This window comes from Aotus nancymaae, unplaced genomic scaffold (genome assembly GCF_030222135.1).
Source record: "Aotus nancymaae isolate 86718 unplaced genomic scaffold, 86718_ANA_hifiasm-v0.15.2.pri h1tg000007l, whole genome shotgun sequence".
NCBI classification, from domain to species: Eukaryota; Metazoa; Chordata; class Mammalia; order Primates; family Aotidae; genus Aotus; species Aotus nancymaae.
In genome coordinates, this window is record NW_026988418.1 from 62,615,226 (window position 1) to 62,642,943 (window position 27,718).

Genomic DNA, 27,718 nt, shown 5'->3' on the forward strand with positions numbered 1-27,718 from the left:
TAACTTCTCAATTACTGTATTTTTGGAACCGCACACAAATATTCTACTAGTTAGGCTGAAGGGAAAAAATATGCCAATCACACTTTTTTCAGCCCTAAAATTCTCTTTGCTTTTATGTTTTACAAATGTTGAATCATGAAATAAAGGAAACAGACAATTAAAGACAATGAAAATAACCCAAAGAAGTAGTTCATCTCATATTTCAGGCTTCCTAATTATGGTATCTTGGTCTTGCTAAGCATGTAACTAAAAAGCTCAAGTTCATTTTCAGAAACTGTGAACTCAAAGATAGAACTAAAACGTTTATTTCTAAAAGTTATTACACTTTCAACTTCCTGTTTTATTTAGACAGCTCGTCATGACCATTTCAGGTAACAAAACCCAACTTCCTCTTTATAAAGTGATTAAAAAAAAAACTTCAGCAGTTAGTTATGAGAATGGATGATTTTACTAGCTTTTACAGAAATATTTATAAGGAAATTAGAGTCCATTATCACCAAATTTTCTAAAGGTTTACTGCCTTTAGAAAATGTAACAAGATAAAAAGCAATATTGACATAAATTTGGCAACAAAAGGAGTATGCTAGAAGAGGAAACTGGTCACAGACCTGCTATTATCAAACCAAGACTGGACCTGCACGGTAGCTCACGTCTGTAATCCCAGCACTTTGGGAGGCCAAGGCGGGAGGATCATGAGGTCAGGAGTTTGAGATCAGCCTGCCCAACATAGTGAAATCCCGTCTCTACTAAAAATAGAAAAATTAGCTGGACATGGTGGCAGGCACCTGTAATCCCTGCTACTCCAGAGGCTGCGGCAGGAGAATCGTTTGAACCTAGGAGGCAGAGGTTGCAAGGAGCTGAGACCACGCCACTGCACGCCAGCCCGGGTAACAGTATGAGACTCTCTCAAAACAAAAACAACCCAAGACTATTAATGTTATTAAATAAAACACTGTCAGTATCTAAAGGCATCTTAATTGGCACTGTAAAAAATATATTTTCCCAAGTTTAATTAAAGGCATTCTAACATGGTATCAAAGACAAAAATCCAACAACACTGGTAAATGTGTACCACGTAGGCACAATAAACTGAAAAGTTTATTATTCAAATTATTTGTGAAATTTTGGCTGGGTGCAGTGGCTTAAGCCTGTAATCCCAGCACTTTAGGTGGCTGAGGCGGATGGATCTCTTAAGCCAAAGAGTTGGAGACCAGCCTGGGCAACAAGACGAAACCCAGTCTCTACAAGAAATACAAAAATTAAATGGGCGTGGTGGCGCAAGCCTGTAATTCCAGCTCCTCCGGAGGCTGAGGCAGGAGAATTGCTTGAACCCGGGAGGCGGAGGTTGTAGCAAGCCAAGATTGCACTACTGCACTCCAACCTGGGCAACAGAGCAACACTTAGTCTCAAAAAAAAAAAAATTGTGAAATTTTATCGTAACAGTATTTTTGCTTACTTTTATTTGAATCGTTAACTATTTCCTTTAGAACAATTTATTACAGATTGATTTCCAGCATAAGCTCATATATGTCTTTGTTTTTGTCCTAAATCTTAAACATTTATGAAGATCAGTTTCCAAATAAGAGAAAATCTAATGCTGTTGTTGTTCGATGGCTTGTTAAGCATTTCAAAATGGCATGCCATATGTAGCTATATCAAGTTATTCTGTACAGAGGTCTTATGGATCTTAACAGTCCCCTCCCCATTCCAATTTCTTATTAAAAAAGACCCAGGCAGATTTACAGAGTACTCAAGGGGGCACATTTTCTAACAGCCACAGTGGGAGACAAATGTCATAATTCTTGTGCAATAAGTTGTCTTGTGAGATCTACTCTAAGTTCTATGTGCCCTAAAATCATGTACTTACTGAAAAGCCTGACAAACTGTTATGAAACTGTGCAACTGTCAGAAGAAAAGCTAGTCCACCTAACTTAGACTATGCTCTTGTATTTAAGACAATTTTCAAGAAATAAGTATACAAATTGCACACTGACAAATTCAACTAATCAAAGACTCCACAGTGGAGCATTAAAGAAGGCAGGATGCTTTGTCCAGACTCGAATGTGTTAACATGAGGTTTATTATGTGTTAACAGAAAATCTTTCTGGAGGTGAAGAAAATCCATCAGCTATTCTAGATTTGTTAACAAGAAACAAAATTTTCAAAAATTATCGTTAAAAGGATGTGTCTACAGGGAAAGACTGGTGTTCAAATTCTGAAGCAAAGGCCCTGAGGCTCACAGATTACAGCGAATCAGTCAGGCGACAGTATGTGAGAAAAAGTAGTGGATGTGTAGTGAGGTGGACATTTGGGACCTCTCTGTCGAGGAGTCGTGACAGCAAAATCACTTCCTGAGGAAGGAGGAGCAAAAGGGAAGTTAAGAGGCCATCCTGATCAGGAAGTGACTCGCCCTAAACTAACCCCACTTATATCTACAAATAGGGGGATGGGATGAGCCCCAACTGCTAAAGGCGGTAAAACAACTGCTTTTTGGTATGTCGCAACATAACCTTCACCCCCTCTCAAAATTACAGAAAAAAGTCCACAGTCACCATCCAATAAAGGAAACGTCTGTTCCCTTGCAGGGAGGCCCCTGGGCTGTGCCTTAGGCCCGGGAGGAAAGGAGAGTGGAGGAACGAGGAACTGGGGCCACCGTGAGGCAGAGGAAAGCCCCGTAAGAGGGAAGCGTCCCGACTGCGGAGAGCGTATGTCAGCATGGGCCAAGAAGTTTCTTTTTCCTGGAGACACTGCCAGGCTCCCAACGCAGCTCGGCCGGGCCCCTGTTCCCTGTCGGGGGAGGAGGTAAGAGAAAGAGGCGGACACCCCTTACCTTCTCCTCATCCGACACACGATCATCGAAGTCGGCCATCTTGGGCTGTTCTGGCACAGCCCGGCTGCGGGCGCGAGGCAGGCCGGGAAGGAAGCCGAGTGATGGAATCACCGCGGGGGCCGTCGGAAGGACCCGCCCGGAAACGCCGACCGAGAGGGCGCCATGTCAGTTATGCGCGGGGGTGACGTCTCCCAGCGCCAGCGCCCTAGGAAGTCGGCTTTGCCTTCGGTGATTTGAAGTTTAATATCTTTCTCGTCTCTCATCCATCTAATGGGCGCTGGCAGCGTGTTTCGATTTTTCTTGGCTCCTGGCCTCCATCCAAGTAGCTATTATAAGTTTTTCTGGTACCCGTTTATCTTCATGACAGCCGAGTCCAAAGCTCTAAGAACTGCTCGGCCGCTGGAATGATCCGTGGCTTTTCCAACCCCGGGGGGGCAGGGGTGTGAAAGGTGACGCTCATCTCGCTTGGAAGCAGTAACACTTCACTTTGGGGTCACATCTCAGTCCAGTCCTCCAGAACAGGCATTGCTGTCCGCCCCTTCCCTGCCCCACGAAGGAATAGGTAGCCCCAATCTTGGTACACGCTCCTCCACCTTCGAAATCTTCTCGGTCCCGGTTCCCCAGGACTCAGCCTTCACAGAGACCAACTGAAGGTCCGCCACTATCCCAGGATTCCCGACTCCCGGTTTCCTGTCCTTCTCCCCTCCCAGCTCCCGGCGCCTGCGGTAGCGGCAAGATGGCGGACCGTGGCTGTTTGGCGGAAGCCGAGGTTGCTGGAGCGTCTCCTGCACTTGTTCTCGGCCTAAACCCGATTCTGGGCTGGAGGGAGCGACTGCGGGCCGGATTGGCGGGGACTGGGGCTTCGCTGTGGTTCGTGGCGGGACTGGGACTGCTTTACGCTCTGAGGATCCCTTTGAGGCTGTGTGAGAATTTGGCAGCGGGTGAGAGGACCAGACCTTCTGGGGCAGGGCTGGGGGCCAGGAAAGGTGTTGTGAGCAAGAGCCAAAGGGCAGAGATTCTCGATAGTTATGACTCTGAGGAGTCGATGATGCGTGACCAAGTGCGTTTTTTCTTTTGGGCTGCAACCTTGCAGTTGATTGTCAAACCTGCTGCCGCTACCGGCTCCTCCCTACAACTCTTAAGGTCCGCCCTCTCTCTTATGTCCTCGTTTTTTTCCATGGAAAAGCCACCTGACAAACTATAAGCTTCAGGTATTAGGACAGAAGAGTGTATTCTCAGATTTGGATACATAATTTATATACACCCCCACCACTGATAGGATCCCTTAAAAGTCATTACTTTGAGTCTCCCACCGCGCAGCTGAGAGAACTCATACCCAGACAAGGAAGATGAGCACATCTGTAGTTTAAAGATTTCAAAGAAAGAAAATGACATGATTTTAATTGACCATTCTCTTGTTTTAAAATAGTTCTGTTAAGAAATAGTTTTCGTGATATTTTTGTCTGTTCTTTTAGGCTTATCTTGACTAATAAAATCGTACAGGAAATGAGACAGCACCACAAACAGTGGGTTTGCTAGTTCTTTCAACATCTGTAGAGCACTTGCTGTGTAGTCTTTGCTGAAAATACAAAGACATGTAAGAAGTGATGATCCTGATGGATTCTTATATACTGTACTATTCTTTAGTTGTAGATAGGATGAAGTGTTGAGGGCCCAGGCCCTCTTACCATGTGATTATATTTCAATCAAGGTCTGAGCAGCAACCTCAGAACAAGATGGAAGTATTTCTGTTACATGATTAAGTACAGTGGTTGATTTTTCTGTAGCAAAAGGCAGCAAATGTCCCCTTTCCTGTTCCAGAGATGACATTAAAGACTGTGAAGTAATGTTCGGAAATATTTTGGCTTTTTTAGAGGATAGGTATGATTAAGTTCAGATATAACTTGCACACTAAAATAAGCTAAACAGGTCGGGCGCGGTGGCTCACGCCTGTAATCCAAGCACTTTGGAGGCCAAGGCGGGCGGATCACCTGAGGTTGGGAGTTCAAGACCAACCTGACCAACATGGTGAAACCCAGTCTTTGAAAAAAAAGAAAGAAAGAAAGAAAAAAAAGCTAAACTGAAGTGTGAATTTGGCATCTCTCTAACAGGTGAAGTGCATAACAGTGGTTAATATGCACAGTGTTACTGATTGATTTGTCATTTATTTTTCTACATGTTAACCATTACAACATTTAATAAGAATAGTTGATTATAGATTTTTTTCCTTTTCTTTCTTTTTCTTTTTTTCTTTCTTTCTTTCTTTTTTTTTTTTTTTTTCTTTCTTTCTTTTTTTTTTTTTTTGTGAGACAGTCTCCCTCTGTCACCCAGGCTGGAGTTCAGTGGCAAGATCACTGCAGCCTTGAACTCTTTTGCTCAAGCGATCCTCCAGCCTCAGCCTCCCAAGTAGCTAAGACTACAGGCATGCACCACCACGGCTGGCTGAGTTTTATATTTTGTATAGAGATTGGGTCTCTTTTATTTGCCCAGGCTGGTCTTGAACTCCTGACTATAAGCGATCCACCTACCTTAGCCTCCCAAAACTCTGAGATTATGGGAGTAAGCCATCCTAGCTGGTCAGATTTTTATTTCTTTCTAAAACCCACAGTATTTATGAGAGAATTATTTGAAGTGAAAAATCTGCTCCAGGATTTCAGTAAGTCAGGGAGATTTCTGTTTGTTGTTTTTCTCTTTGAGCCATTTTGCCTCTCTAGCTGACATACCAAATACATACACTGTCCCTCTAATTTGAGACTGTGGTTTTGTATCTTACCAAAATAATTATGGAGTAGTTTTGACCCTCCTTTGTAAAAACATGTCTGTTTAGCTTCGTATTTTTACAGACTTGCAAAAGTTCTTGTCTGAATTATGACTTATAAGTGATTTAGTTTTAGTCTCTTTTTTTTTTTTTTTTTTTTTTTTGAGATGGAGTTTTGCTATTTTTGCCCAGGCTGGAGTGCAATGGCTTGATCTTGGCTTACTGCAACCTCCACTTCCCAAGTTCAAGCGATTCTCCTGCCTCGGCCTCCTGAGTAGCTTGGATTACAGGCATGTGCCACCATGCCCAGCTAATTTTTTTTGTATTTTTAGTAGAGACAGGGTTTCCCCATGTTGGTCAGGCTGGTCTTGAACTCTCAGCCTCAGGTGAGCTGCCCACCTCGGCCTCCCAAAGTGCTGGGATTACAGGGGTGAGCCACCGCACCTGGTCAGTTTTATTCTCAAAAGCAAGTTAAATTACCTCATTTGATTTGTTGCAAATATTACTAATATATATAAGCCATCATGTATAATATATACAAATTAAAACTTCTTCAAGTGAATTTCACACTAGATATTAATACTACTTAAGTCCCACCACTCATAAAGATACTTTCACATTTGTAACCTAAGTACTTTAAATTTGCATTTTTAAAAACTTTAATTCTTGTTCTTTTGACAGTGACTGTATTTTTAAATTCACTGACACCCAAATTCTATGTGGCACTTACAGGGACATCTTCACTGATATCAGGATTAATATTTGTAAGTACTTTCTATTTCCTTCCTTCATGTTTTGGTATTTATCTAAAGATCCTTTATATGGTTACAATAATTATAAATTGTAATTACCTATTGATCAGCATTTCCAAAACGTATTCAGCATTTGAAAAGAGTTACCTATTCAAACAAGTCTGGGGAACACTGCATCTCCCAATCCACTTTTAGAGATTGACAGTATTTATTTACATATTAAAGGCTTATTGTAAACTCTAGTCAAGCTACATAAACTGTCTAAACCAAGCCCTAGTCAGGGAGGGCTTGGGGTGTGTTGGAAATTAAATGCCTGCAGAGCCCAAGTTGGTAACAAAAATGAGTGAGATTGACAGAGTTTAAGAATTAAATTCTTGTTTCCTTAAGGACTGGGTAACCTGGACAGTGCATGCCCCTTCTAAAAGAGGCTAAAGCTAATCGTTGCCATATAAACTTGCATCTAGTATTACCAGTTCTTCCAATTTTTCAAATCATTTAAAGAGAACCCAGATAGGCTGGGCGCTGTGGCTCACGCTTATAATCCCAGCACTTTGGGAGCCCAAAGTAGGCCAGGAGTTCAAGAACAGCCTGGCCAACATGGTGAAACCCTGTCTACTAAAATACGAAAATTAATTGGGTTTGGTGGCGGGTGCATGTAGTCTCAGCTACTCAGGAGACTGAGGCACAAGAATCGCTTGAACTTGGGAGGCAGAGGTTACAGTGAGCCAAGATCATGCCACTGCACTTCAGACTGGGCGACAGAGAGAAACCCTTTCTCAAAAATGAATGAATGAATAAATCAATAAATAGAACCTGGATATACAGTTTTTATATAAAATTTGCTCATTAAAAAAAATTGAGATGGAGTCTCACTGTGTTGCCCAGGCTGGAGTGCAATAGCTATTCACAGGCACCAGTATAGCACACTGTAGCCTTAACTCCTGGGCTCAAGCCATCCTCTCATCTCAGCCTCCCCAGTAGCTGAGATTACAGGTGTGTGCCACCATGTCTGACCACAGTATTTTAATATTGGCAACATTGGGCAGACTAAAATTTATGTGTTATGCATTCAACCGATAGTTTTTCCAAGCCCCAGTTTCCTCATCTGTTAACTGAGGTTAATAACAGCATGAACTTTATAGGATTATGAAGACTAAATCAGATGTTATAAAAGTTTATAACATGGTAGCTTGTTCAGAGTGTGCACTCAATGAATTTTGGCTGTTATTATTCTGAGAATTCTCACAATTAAGAAACTTGTTTGGCCTGACAGAGTGGTTCATCCCTATAATCCTAGAATTTTCGGAGACCAAGATGGACTGATGACTCAAGCCCAGGAGTTTGAGACCAGCCTGGGGAACATGGCAAAACCCTGTCTCTACAAAAAAATACAAAAATTTGCTGGTGCGTGGCATGCACCTATAGTCCCAGCTACTGGAGAGGCTGAGGTGGGAGGATCACTTGAACCCTGAAGGGAGAGGTTGCAGTGAGCCAAGATGGCGCCACTACACTACAGAGCAAGACTCTATCTCAAAACAACAACAACAACCAAAAAAAAACCAAAACTGTTTAACTTTTATTCAACTTTTCCTTTAAGAAGATATTTTTAGTTAAAAAAAAAATTAAAGACCAGGTGAGGTGGCTCATGCCTGTAATCCCAGCACTTTGGGAGGTTGAGGCAGGCAGATCACCTGAGGTCGAGAGTTCGAAACCAGCCTGACCAAGATGGAGAAACCTCGTCTCTACTAAAAATACAAAAAAATTAACCGGGTTTGGTGGCGCATGCCTGTAATCCCAGCTACTCAGGAGGCTGAGGCAAGAGAATCCCTTGAGCCGGGAAGGCAGAGGTTGCAATGAGCCAAGATTGTGCCACTGTACTCCAGCTTAGACAACAAGAGCAAAACTCCATCTCAAAATAAATAAATAAATAAAACATTTTTTTATGATCCACATTAATATCCCTAGGATGTAACGTTTCCTAATGTATACTTTGGAACAATACTGCTGCAGATAAAAATCTTAAGAAGTTTTATGCCATGCATAGCCAATGGATTTGTCTCTTCTTTTTACATTTTTATTTATTGTTTGTAAAGACAAAGTCACTATGTTGTTCAAACACCTGGGCACAAGCAATCCACCCTCTTCGGCCTCCCAAAGTGCTAAGGTTACAGGCTTGTACCAACACACTCAGCCTGTTCCTTTTTTTTAATCTCTAGGTGGTGCTCTCCAGCTATAATAGAAATAGCATTTGTATTGGATCTATTTTTTTTTAATAGGGACTAATACAGACCATTTTGTTAAAGTGAAATGCCAAACAAGAACGAGATTTTTCTCTTGGCTTAAAAAATAGAAGCTATTGAGGAATTCAGGATTAAAACTACATGTTAATATAAGCTTCATAATTTAACATGAGCATATTTTAGCATATTTAGTCAATAGCATACAAAAATCAATTAGTAAAGACAATAAACTATCTTTTAGCCAGCCACAATGGCTCATACCTATAATCTCAACACTTTGGGAGGTTGGGGTGGGAGAATCCCTTAACGACAGAAGTTTGAGATGAGCCTGGGCAACAGTGAGACCCTGTTTCTATGTAATATAGTTTATTTTTATTATTTTTATTTTTATTTTTTAAGAAACTATCATTGAAGCTAATGTAGTGGAAAAAGCACTTGTTTGGGAACCAAAAGATAACATTTTGAATCTTGACTCTGCCACTTACTAGCTGATAACTTAGGGCAAGCTACATAAACTGTCTAAACCATAATTTCCTCAATTATAAGAGGGGGATAGCTTACTTATATAAATGATGTCTAAAACCTTTTAAAAAACGTTTTGTGGCCAGGTGTGGTGTCTCGTGCCTGTAATACCAAGACTTTGGGAGGCTGAGGCAGTACGATTGCTTGTGGCCAGGAGTTCAAGACCAGCTTGGACAAATGAGCAAGATCTGGTCTCTGTACAAAATTTAAAAATTAGCACATTGTGTCGGTGCACTCCTGTAGTCCCAGCTACTTCAGAGACTGAGGTGGCAGGATTGCTTGAGCCCAGAAGATCAAGGCTGCAATGAGCTGTGATCATGCCACTGCACTCTAACCTGGGCAATAGAGTGGACCCTGTCTCAAAAAGAACAACAACAACAACAAAAACCCAGCAAAACATTTTGTTGCACCTTATAAAGCAGCATTTTAAATATACAAAAGTTAGGAAATTCAAGTAACATTTTAAAGGTTAAACTGTATCATTACCCTTGCAATATTGATGGGTTTTTATTAGCAAAGGTTGTTGTGTTTATAATTTCTTTTACCACCTGGATTTAACAAACTTGTATAACGACATACAGTCACATATATAGTGAGATGTATTTGTGAATCAGTCTAGTGCAACAGTTGGAAGCTCTGAAGTCAGGCAAACCTCAATAAGAATCCTAGCTCTGCCACTTACCAGCGATGTGAACTAAAGCTAGGTATTTAAATTTGGAATGTGTGTCATCATCTCTAAAATCAGTTTTTGTGAAAATTAAATGACATAATGCATGTCGAGGACTTGGCATAATGCATGACTCATAGAAAGCTTTTGATAAGTATTTGCAGTTATTATTATCATTGTTCATTTGTGTTAAAAAGTTGACTTAAAAGTTGAAAAAGCCACTAATTTCATACTCATTTGTTAAAAACCCACTGCACTTTGTATAGTGAAGGGAAATGTGTTATTGTTACCCTTGACAGTATTTACCTTTTTTTTTTTTTGAGACAAAGTTTTACTCTGTCACCCAGGTTAGAGTACAATGATACAGTCACAGCTCCCTGAAGCCTCAACCTGCTGAGCTCAAGTGATCTTTCCATGTTAGCCCTAGCTGGGACTACAGACACACATCCTCACATTTGGTTCATTTTATGTTTTGTAGAGATGGGGTCTTACTATGTTGTCCAGGATGGTCTCGAACTACTGGCCTCATGTGATCCTCCCACCTCGGCCTCTCAAAGTGTTGGGATTATAGGTGTGAGCCACCATGCCTGGCTCTATCCAGTTTTCTTAACCAAGATTTATTCAATATGAACCTTGTCTTTTCTGTCACATGAACAATTTCTGCTTGTGTAAAGAAGTTTTATCTCAGCTCTTAGTAAAACATATGGTAGAAGTCAAATCATGGCCTCATTTGGTGATAATTAACTTCTTGCTAACTTAGTAAGCATGAGCAGGAATAAGCCATTTTATATTGAGCATAAAACATTGGTGACATGATATAAAAAAATGCTGCACCTTGATTTTCTCACACTGTCCTATAAACATTGTGGCATTTAGTCAGTGGGCCACAATATGACTATACTTTTGGTACCTATGTAGCATAATTGTTCTTTATTTACTGAAGCAAAAAATGTTCCTACAGATTTGAAAACTCTGATTTTTTGTGATGTGTTCTATTTCTGGTCATAGTAAAATAGTTTTCAAAAATAACAAAATCCGGCTGGTTGTGGTAGCTCACATCTATAATCCTACCACTTTGTGAGGCTGAGGAGGGCAGAGCCCTTGAGCCCAGGAGTTTGAGACCAGACTGGGTGACATGGTGAAACCTTGTCTTGACAAAAAATATAAAAATTAGCTGGGTGTACGCTTGTAGTTCTAGCTGCTAGGGAGGCTGAGATGGGACAATCACCTGAGCCCAGGGAGGTCAAGGCTGCAGTGAGCTGTGATCATGCCACTGCATTCCAGCCTGGCAACAGAGTGAGATCCTATCTCAAAAATATGTAAATAAGAAACAAAAAGATTAAAATCTCTTAGTTGTGGATATGCTTTGTTTATTCTTTACATACACTAATACATTTATCTACTACATTTGGCAGAAGACTAATCTGTCAGTTGATTCTTTTTTTTTTTTTTTTTGAGATGGAGATTTGCTCCTGTTGCCCAGGCTGGAGTGCAATGACGTGATCTCAGCTCACCGCAACCTCCGCCTCCCAGGTTCAAGCAATTCTCCTGCCTCAGTCTCCTGAGTAGCTGGGATTACAGGCATGTGCCACCACACCTGGCTAATTTTTATAGTTTTAGTAGAGATGGCGTTTCACCATGTTGGTCAGGCTCGTCTTGAACTTCTGACCTTGTGATCTGCCTGCCTTGGCATCTCAAAGTGCTGGGATTACAGGCGTGAGCCACCATGCCAGGCCTGACTTTTTTCTCTTTTTTCTTTTTTTAAGATGGAATCTCACTCTATTGCCCAGGCTGGAGTACAGTGGTGCAATCACAGCTCACTGCAGCCTGGACCTCCCGGGCTCCAGATATCCTCCCACTTCAACCTCTTGAGTAGCTGGGACTATAGTCTTGTACCACCTCACCCAGCTAATATTTTATTTTTATACTTTTTTATAGAGACGAGTTCTCACTATGTTGTCTAGTCAGGTCTAGAATTCTTGGGCTCAAGCGATCCTTCTTGAGGATTTCTCTTTTGGGACTTCTCAGCCTCCCAAAGTGCTAGAATTACAGATGTGAACAACCATGCCTGGCCTGGTTTCTCTTTTTATAACAGTGATAAACTATGGAAACAAAAAGAAATGAATATCCTGATTTTTCAGTGGTTCAATATGGGAATCAACCTGACTCTTAACCTATATTAATAATTTTACCAAATACTGGAGTAGTACTTTTTGCCTTAGAAAGGACTTTCTTATAATTCTTGTTAACCACATTTAGCTGAGGCTCTGCTTTGAGATGTTGAGGTTAAGTGACTTGCCCACAGCACACAGCTAATAAATGGCTGATTTGGGAGTCAAACATGGGCATGCTGATCCTAGTCTAGTCTGTTCATCTACTATGCTTATTATCTGAAAACTGTTTATGCTGCAGATAGAGTAAAATGACAATGTAACTTAACAGGGTTAAATTACTTATAGATTAAATGCTTCTTACTATTTTTTAATGCTTTATTACATATGCCTAGTTTTGCTTAAGCTTGTCTACATTTTATGACAAAACTATAAAAAAGATAATTTTACATGATATGTGTTATTGGTGAATCTTGTGTTTATGTGTTTTTTTTTTCTTTTTGGAAGGAGAGTGCATTTAACATTGCTGAATTGAACAGGACATCTTAAGAGAATGTTTTAATTTGAGCTCATATATCTGCTGATCAATTCTAAGTGGAGGATATTTTCTGTTTGTCATAGATATTTGAATGGTGGTACTTCCATAAGCATGGCACATCTTTTATTGAGCATGTATCTGTAAGCCATTTGCGACCACTGATGGGAGGAACAGAGCACAGCATTTCAGAACCAGGTTCTCCTTCCAGGAACAGAGACAGTGAAACCAGCAGACAGAATTTGTCAGGTGACTGCTTTCCTAATGTGTTTTCAGAGCTGTATATTTAAGATTGAGTTTGGCTCTGGGAGATAGAAAACTCAAAACAGCAGAGTGCTGTGGTGTGCATGTTTGTGTTTCCCCCCAAATTTTAATCACCAATGTGATGCTACGAGGTAGGGTCTTTGGGAGGTGATCGGGTCATGAGGGCAGTACCCTCTTGGATGTTATTAATGCCCTTTTGAAGAGACCCCAGAGAGCTGCTTGCCACTTCTACCATGTGAGGACACCACGAGAAGGTACCATCTATGAACCAGAAAGCAGATCTTCACTAGACACCAAATCTGTTGGTACCTTGGTCATAATAGACTTCCTAGCTTCCAGAACTGTGAAAAATAAATTTATGCTGTTTATAATCTACCTAGTTTACGATATTTTGTTATAGCAGTCCACATGGACTAAGACACAGAGAGAAATTTGTATTTCATGTTAATATAGGTAGTCCATGGCTAGTATGGAAAACAATAATCATCAGATACCCAGACCCCTTCTATTTTGTTAGCCTGCCATCCAAAAATGTAGTTTTTACCTTGTAGCGTAAGACAGTTGCTCTTACTTCAGCCATCATATCCACATTCCAATCAGTAGGAAGGAAAGAAATCCAAGGTAAGGTCACTCCTTCCCTCTACTCCACCCCATAGAAGCCAAGGACTATTCTCAGAGATGTTATATACTATTTTACCTTACTTCCTACTGGTCAGATCTGTTTCATGTGGCCACTACTCTCTATAAGGAAGGCTAGACATTGTCATCATTTTCTCAGTGTTTATATGCCCAGCAAATCAGGGAATCTTATGACCAATAATGGAGACGAGAAATAATCAGCCATCTCTGCCAAGAGAGGAAAGTAGGAAAAAAATTTTTTTTTCAGTATGCTTAAAAAGACATCAAAGTCTCAGCTCTTCATATATGAGTATTCCATTTTCATAACTGTTCCTCTATTCGTATCAAGTAATAGAAAGCAAATTTCTTTTTTTGGATGAAGTCTCACTCTGTAGCCCAGGCTAGAGTGCAGTGGCATGATCTCGGCTCACTGCAACCTCTGCCTCCTGGGTTCAAGTGATTCTCCTGTCTCAGACTCCCTAGTAGCTGGAATTACAGGCGCACGCCACTACACCCAGCTAATTTTTTGTATTTTTTTTAGTAGAGACGGGGTTTCACTATGTTGGCCAGGCTACTTTGGAACTCCCAACCTCAGGTAATCTGCCTGCCTCAGCCTCCCAAAGTGCTAGGATTACAGGCGTGAGCCACCATGCCCAACCAGCTAGAAAGCAACTATTTTTAATGATATGTAACTAGGAAAGCAAAATTTTCAAAGCCAAATAAATTTTTTTTTTTTTTTAAATAGAGATGAGGTCTCACTATGTTGCCCAGGCTGGTCTTGAACTCCTGGGCTCAAGTGATCCGCCCACCTCAGCTTCCCAAAGTGTTGGGGTTATAAGTGTGAGCCACTGTGCCTTGCCAAAATGAATACTTTTGGATTTTTGTTCCTTTCATTTGCTATAGGTAATAATCATGTGGTAATAATACAAATGAGTTAATTCCATAATATTCCCAATGTCTCATTTGTTCAATAGCTTAACCACTAGAGTTATGATAGTTCAGTAGAAAAATACTACTTAGGCCAGGCAGGGTGGCTCATGCCTGTAATCCCAGCACTTTGAGAGGCCGAAGCGGGCAGATCACAAGGTCAGGCGATCGAGACTCTCCTGGCCAACATGGTGAAACCCCATCTGTATTGAAAATACAAAAAAATTAGCTGGGCGTGGTGGCACATGCCTGTAGTCCCAGCTACTCAGGAGGCTGAGGCAGGAGAATTGCTTGAACTCAGGAGGTGGAGATTGCAGTGAACCGAGATAGTGCCACTGCACTACAGCCTGGGTGATAGTGCGAGACTCCGTCTCAGAAAACAAACAAAAAAATAGAAATATACTACTTGAGTGCAATTGGTGGAACTTTTTAGATGTGGTCATACAAAGCCCCTGAGGAACCACCATTTAATTGGAGTTCTGAAGCATAACTAGGAATAGTTGGGTAGGGTTGGCAGCCATTCATGAGTATAAGAAGGAATAACGGCCGGGCGCGGTGGCTCACGCCTATAATCCCTGCACTTTGGGAGGCCAAGGCGGGTGGATCACGAGCTCAAGAGATCGAGACCATCCTGGTCAACATGGTGAAACCCCGTCTCTACTAAAATTACAAAAAATTAGCTGGGCATGGGGGTGTGTGCCTGTAATCCCAGCTACTCAGGAGGCTGAGGCAGAAGAATTGCCTGAACCCAGGAGGCGGAGGTTGCAGTGAGCTGAGATCGCGCCATTGCACTCCAGCCTGGGTAACAAGAGCGAAACTCCGTCTCAAAAAAAAAAAAAAAAAAAAAAGAAGGAATAATAGTCAATTTCCCTTCCTCTTCTCATTTCTCCTCTTTCATAAAATAATTACAGCACCCCTAAGAACAAGACATATTAAATTGAATATGATATAGATCTGTCCTCATGAAGCTCAGAGTTCAATATGTAAATAATTATAACAATAGCACATGACGTGATTTTATTTTCTATTGTAAGACTGAGTATGCCATTAATAATGAGAGTGAAGAAACCCTTAAGAACATTCCATTTTGGTAGAGGATACAGATATAAATAAGTCGACAGCAAAAGAGTATGGTAAGCTGCTTTTATAGAGTATCTTATATGTGATACTCTATAACGATACATGATATCTTATACAAGATACTATGGTGACAGAAAAGAAAGAGTGGTCAGTTTTTGGAGGGAGGGCTGAAAAATATTTCACAGAGGAAATACTTTGAATTGGACCTCAAAGTGAGTTAAAAGCTGGGCACAGTGGCCCAAACCTATAATCCTAGTACTTTGGGAGGCTGAGGTAAGGGGATCACTTGAGACCAGGAGTTTAAGACCAGCCTGGGGGCAACATAGCAAGACCCCTGTCTCTACAAAAAAATCAGTTGGGCATAGTAGTATGAACCTGTAGTTCCAGCTAATTGGGAGGCTGAGGCAGGAGGATCACTTGAGCCTGGGAGTTTGAGGCTGCAGTGAACTATGACTATGCCACTGCACTCCAGTCTGGGTGACAGCAAGACCCTATCTCTAAGGGGGAAAAAAATTTTTTTAAAGTAAATTAAAGCATCCTTTTGTTCAATTTTTTTCTCCCTGGATAACTTCATCTTATTCAATAATATTAGCAACCATAGACATGTATGCTGGGAGGAACCAATTTTAAATTTCTACCCCCAAGCTCTCTTTTAAACTCTAGACCTACATTTCTTTGCTAGAATCTTCCACCTTTAATGGCCCTAACCACCCTGAACTCATTCTGTCCAAAATGAAACTAATTGTCTTCTTCCATACTTCTTCCTCTATAATTCTAAAATCTTTGATGGCATCCAATTCTCATTTTAGAAATCTTTGGGGTTTTTTTTAGTTTATATCATTTATATTACCCCTGTTTTCTCCAGTCAACCCAAAATTGTAACAATTCCCCCTTAAAAAATTGTCTTGACTCCATTCTACCTTCTTTTTTTTTTTTTTTTGAGATAGAGTTTCTTTTTTTTTTTTTTCTTTCTCTGCTGACAAGAATATGAAGGAAGAGTTTCATCCTTGTTGCCCAGGCTGGGGCGCAATGGCGTGATCTTGGCTCACTGCAACTTCCACCTCCCGGGTTCAAACGATTCTCCTGCCTCAGCCTCCCAAGTAGCTGGGATTACAGGCATCTGCCATCATGCCAGTCTAATTTTTGTATTTTTAGTAGAGATGGAGTTTCACCATGTTGGCCAGGCTGGTCTTGAACCCCTGACCTCAGGTGATCCGCCTGCCTCGGCTTCCCAAAGTGCTGAGATACAGGTGTGAGCCACCCAGCCCAGCCCATTCTACCTTCTTTTCTTTCAACATTCATAGCCCCATATCTAGGCACTTAAACATCTCTTCCCTGTGCTATTGCTATAGTATCCTAAGTGGTTTCCCTTCCTCTTATACTTTGCCTTCTAGTACATTCTCTCTGCTTACTATGTAAAAAGAAAAAGTGGTTTTCAAACTTTTTAGACTCAGGAATCCTTTTTATTCTTAAAAAATTATCCAGGACCTCAAAGAGCCTTTGTCTAAATGTAGATTATGTCCATCAATATTTATCATCTTAGAAATTAAAGCAGGAAATTTTAAAATATTTTTTAATAGCAGTAAATCCATTACATGTTAACATGTTGTAGACTGAAATGTGTCCCCTAAAATTCATATGTTAAAACTCTAACCTCTAATATAACTGTATTAGGAGCGGGGATTTTTAGGAGGCAATCAAGGTTAAATGAGGGGATTCTAATCTGATAGTATTGGTGGCTTTGTAAGAAGAGGAAGAGGATTGCTGTCTCTCTGCTATGCAAAGACACAGTGAGAAGACTGCTCTCTGAAAGCCAGGAGAGAGCCCTCACCAGAGCCCAACCATTTTGGTACCCTGCTCTTGGACTTCCAGCCTTCAGATTGTGAGAAAATAAATTTCTGTTGTTTAAGCCACTCAGCATATGATATTTTGTTATGGCAACCCTAGCTAACAGATTCTGGTACCAAGAAGTGGGGCACCACTGTAATAAACACCTAAATATGTGGAAGCAGCTTTGGTGCTGGGTAATGAGTTGAAGCTGCAAGAGTTTTGAGGTGCATGCTAGAAATATGGATAAGGACAGTTTGGCAAGGTCTCAAGTGGAAATAAGGAATGTGTGATTGGCAACTGGAGGACAGGCGATCCTTGTGTAAAGTAGTAAAGAGCTGGTGGAACTGTATTCTAGCATTTTGGGGAAGGTAGAACTTGAGAGCAGTGAAATTGAATATTTAGCTGAGGAGATTTCTAAGCAAAGTGGCACAACTTGGTTTCTTTTGACTGCTTATGATGAAATGTGAAAGGAAAGAGATAAATAGAAGAAGAACTTGTTAAGCAAAAAGGAACCAGAATTTGAAGACTTGTAAATTCTCAGCCTATCCATTTTATGAATACATGAGAAAACTTGTTCTGAAGAGAACAGTAGGGGTGTGGTGGAACAACTATTTGAAATCATGTGTGCACTTCATAGACAGTCATCTTAGTAGAAGCCAGGAATAGAGTTGAGTTTATACCAGCAAACACACTGCCAGTTTGAACTAAAAAGGACAGGGAAGGTGGGGCAGAATGGAGGAAGGGTGTTAGACTTTTTGGATTCTACTGGACCAGACCATAGAGCTACTCAGCTATGAACATGAACTAACGTCAAAGAAAAGGAAGAATGACCAAACCCAGGACTGCCACTCCCAATACAGGCCCAGTGGGCAAGGCTGTTTCCTCCTTGGTTTCAAAGAGGGGAGGCTGCCTTTCCAGTTACTGGGGCCAGGCCACTCTCACAGAGAACTGCATGGGTGGGGCTGTACCACAGAGCCATGGGGGTGACATTGCCACCCCAGTGGGCCTGGAGGGCAGAGTATCAAGGCAAAAAGAATTCTCAAGCTTTTTCTCTTTCTTTTCTTATCTTTCTTTCTTTGTTTTGTTTTGTTTTGTTTTGTGACAGAGTCTTGCTTTGTTGCCCAGGCTGGAGTGAAGTGGTAGGATCTCTGCTCACTACAACCTCTGCCTCCTGGGTTCAAGCGAGTCTTCTGCCTTAGCCTCCCAAGTAGCTGGGATTACAGGTGTGCATCACCATGCCTGGCTAATTTTGTGTTTTTAGTAGAGACGGGGTTTCTCCATGTTGGTCAGGCTGGTCTCAAACTCCTGACCTCAGGTAGTCCACCCGCCTTAGCCTCCTAAAGTGCTGGGAATTACAGGGGTGAGCCACTGCGCCTAGCCTCTTTTTTTTTTTTTTTTTTTTTTTTAAATAGAGACTAGACAAGGCCTCACTGTGTTGCCCAGGCTTGGGGTCTTGAGCTCCTGGGTTCAAGTGATCCTCCTGCTTTAGCCTCCTGAGTAGCTGGGATTACAGGCAGGTGCCACTGCGCCTGGCATTCAAGCTTTAAGATCTAATGGAATTTGCCTTGCTAGATTTTGGACTTGCTTAGTAACCATTACCCCTTCCTTCCTTTTGATTTTTTCCATTTGAGAATGGAAATGTCTATCCTATGTCTGCCCACCATCGTACAGTATATTGGAAGCACATAACTTGTCTGGTTCCATAGGTTCACATCTGGAGAGGAATTGAGTCTAAGAATTAATTGTACCTTCAGCTTCACCTTGTCTGATTCAGATATTTATTTTTATTTTTACTTATTTTATTTTATTATTTTTTGAGACAGAGTCTTGCTTTGTCACCCAGGCTGGAATGCAGTGGCACACTCTTGGCTCACTGCAGCCATCGCCTCCTGGGTTCAAGCGATTCTCCTGCCTCAGCCTCCTGAGTAGCTAATTTTTGTATTTTTAGTAGAGACGGGGTTTCACCGTGTTGGTCAGGCTGGTCTCAAACTGCTGACCTCAGGATCCGCCTGCCTCAGCCTCCCAAAGCGCTGGAATTATAGGCGTGAGCCACTGCTCCCAGCAATTCAGATAATATTCAGATGAAACTTTGGCCTTTATATTTTAGAATTGATGCCGGAATAAGTTAAGACTTTGGGGGTAGAATTAATGTATTTTTATTTATTTATGTATTTATGTATTTATTTATTTTTGAGTTGGAGTCTCGCTCTGCCACCCAGGCTGGAGTGCAGTGGCACCGTTTCGGCTCACTGCAACCTCCACCTCCCAATTTCAAGCAATTCTTGTGCCTTAGCCTCCCAGGTAGCTGGGATTACAAGCATGCGCCACTATACCTGTCTAATTTTTTGTATTTTTAGTAGAGACTGGATTTCACTGTGTTGGTTAGGCTGGTCTCAAACTCTTGACCTCAGGGTGATCCATCCACCTTGGCCTTCCAAAGTGCTGGGATTACAGATGTGAGCCATCGTGCCTGGTGGAATCAACATATTGTATATGAAAGAAAGACATAAATTTTGGGGGGGCCAGGGCCAGAATGCTGTAGACTGAATTGTGTTCCCCAAAATTCATATTTTGAATCCCTAATTCCCCATATGACTATTGAAAATTGGGCTTCAGAAGTTTATTAAGATAAAATATGAGTGGAAGCCCGATCTGATAGACAGGAATGCCTTTTAATACGAAGGGATACCAGAGCTCTCTCTTCCATGTGAGAATACAGCAAAAACTCAGCCTCACCAGAACTCAGTTGTGCTAGTACCCTGCAGGTACCCTGATTTCAGACTTCTAGTCTCCAGAATTGTGAGAAAATAAATTTCTGTTAAGCCACACGTCAGTGGTATTTTGTTATGGTAGCCTGAACTAATTTTACTTGTTGTGGGAAATATAATTATTTCTCACATTGTGAAACTTGTCTGATTCCATAGGTTCACATTGTGAAAAATAATTATATTTCTCACAACAAGTAAAAGTTCAGTAAATAGAAGACAGCTTATTCTCCGTTGTCTATTGTGAAATGGTGTTCAATTGAAGTATATGAAGAAAATTTGGTTTCACTCATGTGTAATTGGAAAGGGGAGTAGTATTTTAATAGCCTTCTCAGAAAATTTGTGGATATCTTTTTTTGAAATTACACTAAAACTTGCTATGAGTTCTTTCTGAAAGTTTAGTTGCAGTGTGGAATCTGAACTTTGAATGCTGTGTTATGTGAAAATCTATTGGTATATCTTACATTTTGAATGGATCTTTACTTATGTATAATTTTATAATATACATTGGTTGTTTGGAAAATACTTGTTTACTGAGTTATGCATATCATAAATGTTTATCAGTTTTCTTGCATAATACAAAAAACTCATTTGTTAATATCATCATCATTCTCACAGAAAAGTCTTTATTGTGAAATTTTCCAGGCTCACAGTAGCTGACACAAATTTTTAAAAATTTTAATATGTACTTGAAAGCTAAAATTTTATCACTGGCAGCAAATACTTTCATTTTCTTTCTTGATTTTGATAGACTCAGTTCATTTTTAAGAAAATATCTGCCAGGTACCCATCTAAATAACTGTAAGTTTGTGTGTGGCTCTTTCAAGTAAAAGTGATGTTCCCTGACAAAAAGGGCCAGTTCTGCTCATAAACAATTTGTTTACTAGAGAAAACCATCATACCTGCTATAATGTTCAAAAGAAATTTACTGGCCGGGTGCAGTGGCTCATGCCTATAATCCCAGCACTTTGGGAGGCTTAAGTGGGTGGATTGCCTGAACTCAGGAGTTCATGACCAGTCTAGGCAACATGGTGAAACCCTGTCTCTATTGAAATACAAAAAATTAGCCGGGTATAGCGGCCTGCGCCTATAGTCCCAGCTACTCGGGAGGCTGAGGCAGGAGAATTGCTTGAACCCAGGAGGCAGAGGTTGCAGTGAGCCAAGATTGTGCCACTGCAATCCAGCCTGGATGACAGGATGAGACTCCATCTCAAAAAAAAAAAAAAAAAAGAGAAAGAAATTTGTCTTATTTTTACTGCAAAGATGTGGAAGTGAAGAATCCAATGACTGCTAGTACAGTTTAGTGTCATTGTCTTGACTCATGCTAATGTGCTAGCATTTTTACCCATCATTGACTTTTCATCACCAGTTCAATTTTGCAGGACAAGTAAGACAAGTGAGGTAGGTGCCTAGGGTGCCAAATTTAAGGACACCCTTACTCTCAGGGTCATGCAACTGATTTCAAGTGAGCACATTTAAAAAGGCAAATAATGTCTTAGAATTTATTTTGAAGAGTTGTTACTTTGCATTCCATGAATCATACTTTGAGAACTGCTAATCTAAACAAAGGTCTGATATTTGTTATTTTTCTGCTTATAAACCTTTGATGACCAAGGATAATACCTAAACTCTTTACTGTAGTACATACGCTCCTTCATCACTTTCTTCCAGTCTATTTTCTTTTGTTTTCTTTTTTTTGAGATGGAGTTTCACTCTTGTCGCCCAGACTGGAGTGCAATGGCGCCATCTCTGCTCACAGCAACCTCTGCCTCCTGGGTTTAAACGATTCTCCTGTCTCAGCCTCCTTACTAGCTGAGATTACAGGCACACCATGCCCAGCTAATTTTGTATTTTTAGTAGAGATGGGGTTTCACCATGTTGGCCAGGCTGGTCTTGAACTAACCTCAGGTTATCTGCCCACCTCGGCCTCCCAAAGTGCTGGGGTTACAGACGTGAGCCACTGTGCCCAGACTCTTCCAGTCTATTTTCTAACCCCATTTACAGTTCTCCCTCCCACTCCTTACCCTGTACTCTAGCCTAACCATGCTGTATGGTTTTATGATACTTCCTCTGCTTTGGATGTTCTTCATTTTGCAACCTTATTCTCATTTTTTATAGTGATTCAATGTCAGTTCAAATGTCACCTCCTTTCTAAAGCCTTCCCTGATTTCCCCAGAACAAATTTAATCACTTCTTTTTCTTTTTTTTCTCTTAGAACAAAATGTACTATGGCACTTATCACACAGTTCAGGCTATTTACATGACTACTCTCATACTATATTTAATTCAATTAAGTGAGTCAGTTCCAGATGCTGTGCTTGGTTCCAGGAATATATAAATGAGCAAAGTTGTAAGACTTCATATTTTAAAGGGGAAACAAAACCAAGCAGATAATCACATTGTAATGTGGTAAGTGCTATAATTGAATTAGGAACCAAATGCTGTGGAGACAGAAGGAAATGACTAGATTTATGATTTAATTCTGTTTCTCGAGAGCATATTTTATTCATCTTTGTACCGTCTGTGGCTAGCACTGTGCTTAGCCTACAGTGGGTAGACAACAGATATTGGTTAAATGAAGATTTTAAAGTGTCTCTTTTTCCCCCTTGTTTTTCAGAATGTAAAGTGTGGAGAAACCCTCTAAATCTTTTCAGAGGAGCAGAATATAGGAGGTATTACATTTTGCTTTCAGTATAACTAGAGCATTGGTTTTAGAGTAAAGGTATTTACAAAAAATATTTGTCTTTGTAAATAAATCACAGCTCTTCTAGTAGGAGGTACTGATCTATAATAATGTAAAATGATTAGCCCAGAGTTTTACTTGGCAGCTTCTTGACTGTGTTTTGTTTTGTTTTTAATTAAAAAAAATTTTTAGAGATAGAGTCTCGCTCTGTCACTCAGGATATAGTGCAGTAACATGATCATAGCTAGCCACAGCCTTGAGCTCCTGGGCTCAAGCAATTTTCCTGCTGACTATAGGCACATGCCACCACATCCAGCTAATTTTTTTTTTTAAGTGAAAGCAAGTTTATTAAGAAAGTAAAGGAATAAAAGAAAAGAATGCCTACTCCATTGGCAGAAAGCAAATTTATTAAGAAAGTAAACAAAAGAAAGAATGGCTACTCCATAGGCAGAGCCCACATCCAGCTAATGTGTGATGTTAAGAAAAAATTACCAGTGTCAGCGTATTCCTGTGCATGAATGCTAAATTTCAAAATTTGAAGATTAGAAAATATCACTGAATGTAAATTATACAACAGTAGAGGGTACTGTATTTTTATATTGATTTCATATTGCTATTTCCTATTTTCATTACTGTGTCCATTTCCCTTCTGGCTTTTACTCTAAATGAGTAAACATCTTTTGAAACTTATGACCGAAGATACTTTACTTTTATGTTGAGCAGTGCTGTGTTTTACCTAGAAGTAAAATGGGGCATGTTATTTAACTTATTGAATAAGAAGCATTATGTTTCTACCATGTACAGGCACTGTGCAAAAATGATGGAGATAAAAAAAAATGACTAAGCAATAATAACTCCTGTGCTTAAAGACTTGATAATGTAAGACAGTGACATCCTGTGAAGTGAAAGCTAGGCTTTTATGAAAGATGCCATTAGCCTGTATTAAGGGATACCTGTAAGAAACAAGTCCTTGAATCTCTTATTTTGTTTAATCAAAGTTTGAAGGTATGCTTCATTGTATTATACAGTATCCATTGCCTGAAGATCTAAAAATATATATATTTTATATATATAATATATATTTTTGAGACTGAGTCTCTCTCTATCACCCAGGCTAGCATGCAGGGCAGTGGCGTGATCTTGGTTCACTGCATTCTCCTCCCGCCAGGTTCAAGCAATTCTTCTGCCTCAGTCTCCCAAGTAGCTGGGATTACAGGCGGCCCCTACTGCATCTGGCTAATTTTTGTATTTTCAGGAGAGACAGGGTTTCATCATATTGGCCAGACTGGTCTTAAACTCTTGACCTCAAGTGATCCTCCTGCCTCGGCCTCCCAAAGTGTCAGGGATTACAGGTGTGAGCCACCATACCCAGCTTAGGAGAAATTTCTTAGTATCAGAAATTCTTATGCTTCTTTTGAATGATTATTTTCTCTTAATATAAAAATATTACTTTTGGGGATACATTTCATATGTTAGCTCCATTTTAGGCTCCATTTTGTGTACCAGTTCCCAATCCTTAAGTTTCTTTTTACTAAGCCTTTTTTTTTTTAAGTTACAAAATAGAGACAAGATCTTGCTATATTGCTCAGACTGGTCTTGAGCTCTTCGCCTCAAGTGATCCTTCAGCTTCAGCCTCCCTAGTAGCTGGGATTATAGGTGCAAGCCACTGCATGCAGCCCAATTCAATTTTCAAAAGCAATCGTTTATTGAATATTACTTTTCTATTTGGTATTTGATGTTTTGTTACCATACTCTAAGTAGTTTGTGAAGTTATGTTTTGTTTTGCTTATGAGATTTTAAAACATCCAAATGTGTAGCAGTATATTTTTGAATTTAAGTAGTGTCTGTTATAGCAGATAGATGCTTTCTCATGTCCAATTTAAATATTTTATTGTGTTTTGGTAAAGATACACTTGGGTGACTGGTAAAGAGCCACTTACATACTATGACATGAACTTGTCAGCTCAGGACCATCAGACCTTTTTCACTTGTGACACAGATTTTTTACGTCCTTCAGACACAGGTATGTGTCATATCTGTTCATACTATAAACAGTGATCATGGAATTTATTTAAAAAAAATTTTAAAGTTATTATACAGCATTATTTGGCTTGGAGTAGTTTATATTATTGATAAGAAACTCAGATTAAATTAAATTATGATTGTAAGCTAGGCTGATACACTGCTTTTCCATATTAAAGAATTTAAAATATTTCATACCTTTTTTTATTACTTAAAAAACCTTTGAGATCTAATACGACAACTACTTTTCCAGAAAACAGTGTACCCTGTTTCAGTCTGGGAAATTTAACACCTGCAATTATACATCAAATAAAAGACTAGAACAATGTATAAACATTGGAGAATGGCATGTAAAGAAAACTGGAGTATGTTTTGTTTTAGTTATGAGTTAGAGATGCATATAAAGTGGTAGAAGATCATAGAAGTTTCTGTGTTTAGTTTTCTCTAAGTGCTTATCTATAGGAGAGAGTATTGAGACTCTTAATTGTCTGGCTTAATGTCAGGGCTCATTGATTGATTGATGGTTTCACTCGTCGTCCACGCTGGAGTGCAGTGGTGCAATAATAGCTCCCTGTAACCTCAGACTCATTACAAAACATTAGAATTATATCCATGAGCCACTACGCCCTAGGCTGGGATCTTTATCACAATTTTTCTTCTACTTTTAATGCACTCACCCTCTTTATCTATCTGATGAGTTACTTTTTTTTATATATATATATAAGATGGGGTTTTACCACAATGGCCAGGCTGGTGTTGAACTCCTGACCTCAGGTGACCTACCCACCTCGGCCTCCCAAAGTGCTGGGATTACAGGCATGAGCCACTGTGCCTGGCCTTGATGAGTTACTTTTATCCTTCATTATCCAAATTAAAAGCCACATTTTCTAGAAAGCTTTCTCTGGGATTCCTTGCCACAGAATTCAATACTTTGTTTTCTGCAATTCTATACTACTTAGTCCAGACCTCTATGAAGTAACTTCAGTTAATTTATTCAACCACAAACATTTACTTGTTAATGTTATCACATTGCTTTAATGTTTGTCTTTACTACTAGGATATGAACTTTTGGAGAGCAGGGACTACAATCTCTTCATCTTTGAATTCCTATTATCCAGCCCATTGCCTGGCATAATGTAGATATTGATATTTATTCTTTGATGAAAGTATAAATGAATGAATGGCCTAGGTGTCACAGATGTCTTAAGCAGTTTCACTAATAATAGCTAACACTTGTCTAGGCTTACTATGTGCCAGGCATTATTTTTAATCTTCCCAGTCACTTTATGAGATAGGTACTATTATCAGCCCTGTTTTAACAGTAAAGAAACCAAAGCAAAGGGGGATCAAGTAATATGCCTTGAGCGACACAGCTAATAATGATAAAACTGTGTTTCAAACTCAAGATTGGCTGTTAACCACTACATTATTACTGCTGCTACCCACCATAAACTCACTGAAGGGTCTGAAAAATAGCCAGTTTCCTGCATTAAAATGAGTTCATAGTGATTTATCTTTGCTAGATTAAATTAAATATGTTAAGAGTGGATGATAGGAGGAAAACCAAGGATCTTTGGTATGGTTACAGAAAATGGTTTAATTGCAAATAAAGGAGTGAAAAGAATAGACTTATGTTTATATACTTTTAAGTTTATATTAATGGCAAAATGATAGGTGCTGGGGAAGTAACAGCAGTACAATATCAGTATTGTATGGTAACTTTAAGCGTTGAGTGACTCTGGAAGTTAGGCCTCACCACCCTTTCTCTCACAGCCCCTCTCACAGAGTAACACTGAATTGCAAACATCAGCGGGCTTTTAAAATAGCAATCATGGCTGTCTACTAAAGGTGTGGTATTAAAATACCACATTTTTATTTGAATAACTCCTAAAAGAATTTTGGAAAAGAATATGTCCCTTCACACATTTTTAAGTCAAATTACTTAACATCATAAGGTTAAGTAATCATAGATAATGTAATTTTTGACAAACTACAAAATACAGACATTTAAAAATAATAGTATACCCTATATTTCAATGTGTGTTATGAAATGAAATGACTTAATGCCCACCACATCCATTGAAAAAGACATGAATAGGCCAAGGGCAGTGCCTCATGCCTGTAATCCAAGCACTTTGGGAGGCCAAGGTGGGAGCATACTGTGAGTCCAGGAGTTCAAGATCAGCCTGGGCAACATACTGAGACCCCATCTATACAAAAAGTTTTAAAATTCACCAGGTGTGATGGGGCCACACCTGTAAAATTAGCTGGGCATGGTGGCGCATGCCTGTAACCCCAGGTACTTGGAAGGCTGAGGTGGGTGGATCTCTTGAGCCCAGAAGGTCGAGGCTGCAGTGAGCTCTGATGGCACTGCTGCACTGCAGCCTGAGCAGCAGAATGAGACCCTGTATCTAAAAAAAACAACCAACCAACCAACAAAAAAAATACTTGAACAAATGCTCCTTTTTTGTTTTTTAAGACAGAATTTCGCTCTTGTTGCTCAGGCTGGAGTGCAGTGACTTAATCTCGGCTCATTGCAACCTCTCCCTCCTGAGTTCAAGTTATTCTCCCGCCTCAGCCTCCTGAGTAGCTAGGGTTACAGGCATGCATCACCACGCCCAGCTAATTTTATATTTTTAGTAGAGACAGGGTTTCTTCATGTTGGTCAGGCTGGTTTGGAACTCCTGACCTCAGGTGATCTGCCCGCCTCGGCCTCCTAAAGTGTTGGGATTACAGGTGTGAGCCACTGTGCTCGACTTACCAAATGCTCTTTAACAATGGTAAATTTTGTCTTTTTTCTTCTTGAATACATCTGTTTTATACTCCTATGTAACTTATTATTATTTTATGCTGTAGAGTCTTTATCACACTTCCATCCTTTTCCCAATAAAACATTAGAGTGTAACTTTTTAAAATTTGAATTTCATTTGACTGTAAGATTCTAAGTGTTGTGATGTGCTTTAATTATATTTCTGTCAAATCCTTAGAGCTACATATTTACCTCTTTAAACTTTGGAAAGAGTTCTGTATATTATCTAATTGACTGGGTGAGTTCTCATTGTCAGTTCTATCAACCAAATCAGATTTACTTTCTAACAGAGAAGTTTGACTTCA

General features: G+C 40.0%; 2 protein-coding genes across 17 annotated transcripts in view; one reads left to right on the plus strand and one right to left on the minus strand.

Moving 5' to 3' along the window:
- Positions 1-3,514, minus strand: part of CAPZA1 (capping actin protein of muscle Z-line subunit alpha 1) — a 48,132-nt gene extending 44,618 nt beyond the window's left edge. The window contains exon 1 of the mRNA XM_012466586.3: positions 2,831-3,514. Coding sequence (XP_012322009.1) covers positions 2,831-2,869 — 39 coding nt within the window. The 5' untranslated portion in view covers positions 2,870-3,514. The remainder of the gene's footprint in view (positions 1-2,830) is intronic.
- Positions 3,433-27,718, plus strand: part of ST7L (suppression of tumorigenicity 7 like) — a 101,836-nt gene continuing 77,550 nt past the window's right edge. For 4 of the 16 annotated variants that reach the window (XM_064372705.1, XM_064372711.1, XM_012466578.3 and 1 more), the window contains exons 1-5: positions 3,534-3,771; positions 6,270-6,352; positions 12,502-12,664; positions 22,517-22,571; positions 24,490-24,605. In XM_064372705.1, coding sequence (XP_064228775.1) covers positions 3,567-3,771; positions 6,270-6,352; positions 12,502-12,664; positions 22,517-22,571; positions 24,490-24,605 — 622 coding nt within the window. In that variant the 5' untranslated portion in view covers positions 3,534-3,566. Of the gene's footprint in view, positions 3,772-6,269; positions 6,353-12,501; positions 12,665-22,516; positions 22,572-24,489; positions 24,606-27,718 lie in introns of those variants that run through there. The other 12 variants (XR_001109670.3, XM_012466582.3, XM_012466579.3 and 9 more) reach the window with 8 other exon arrangements.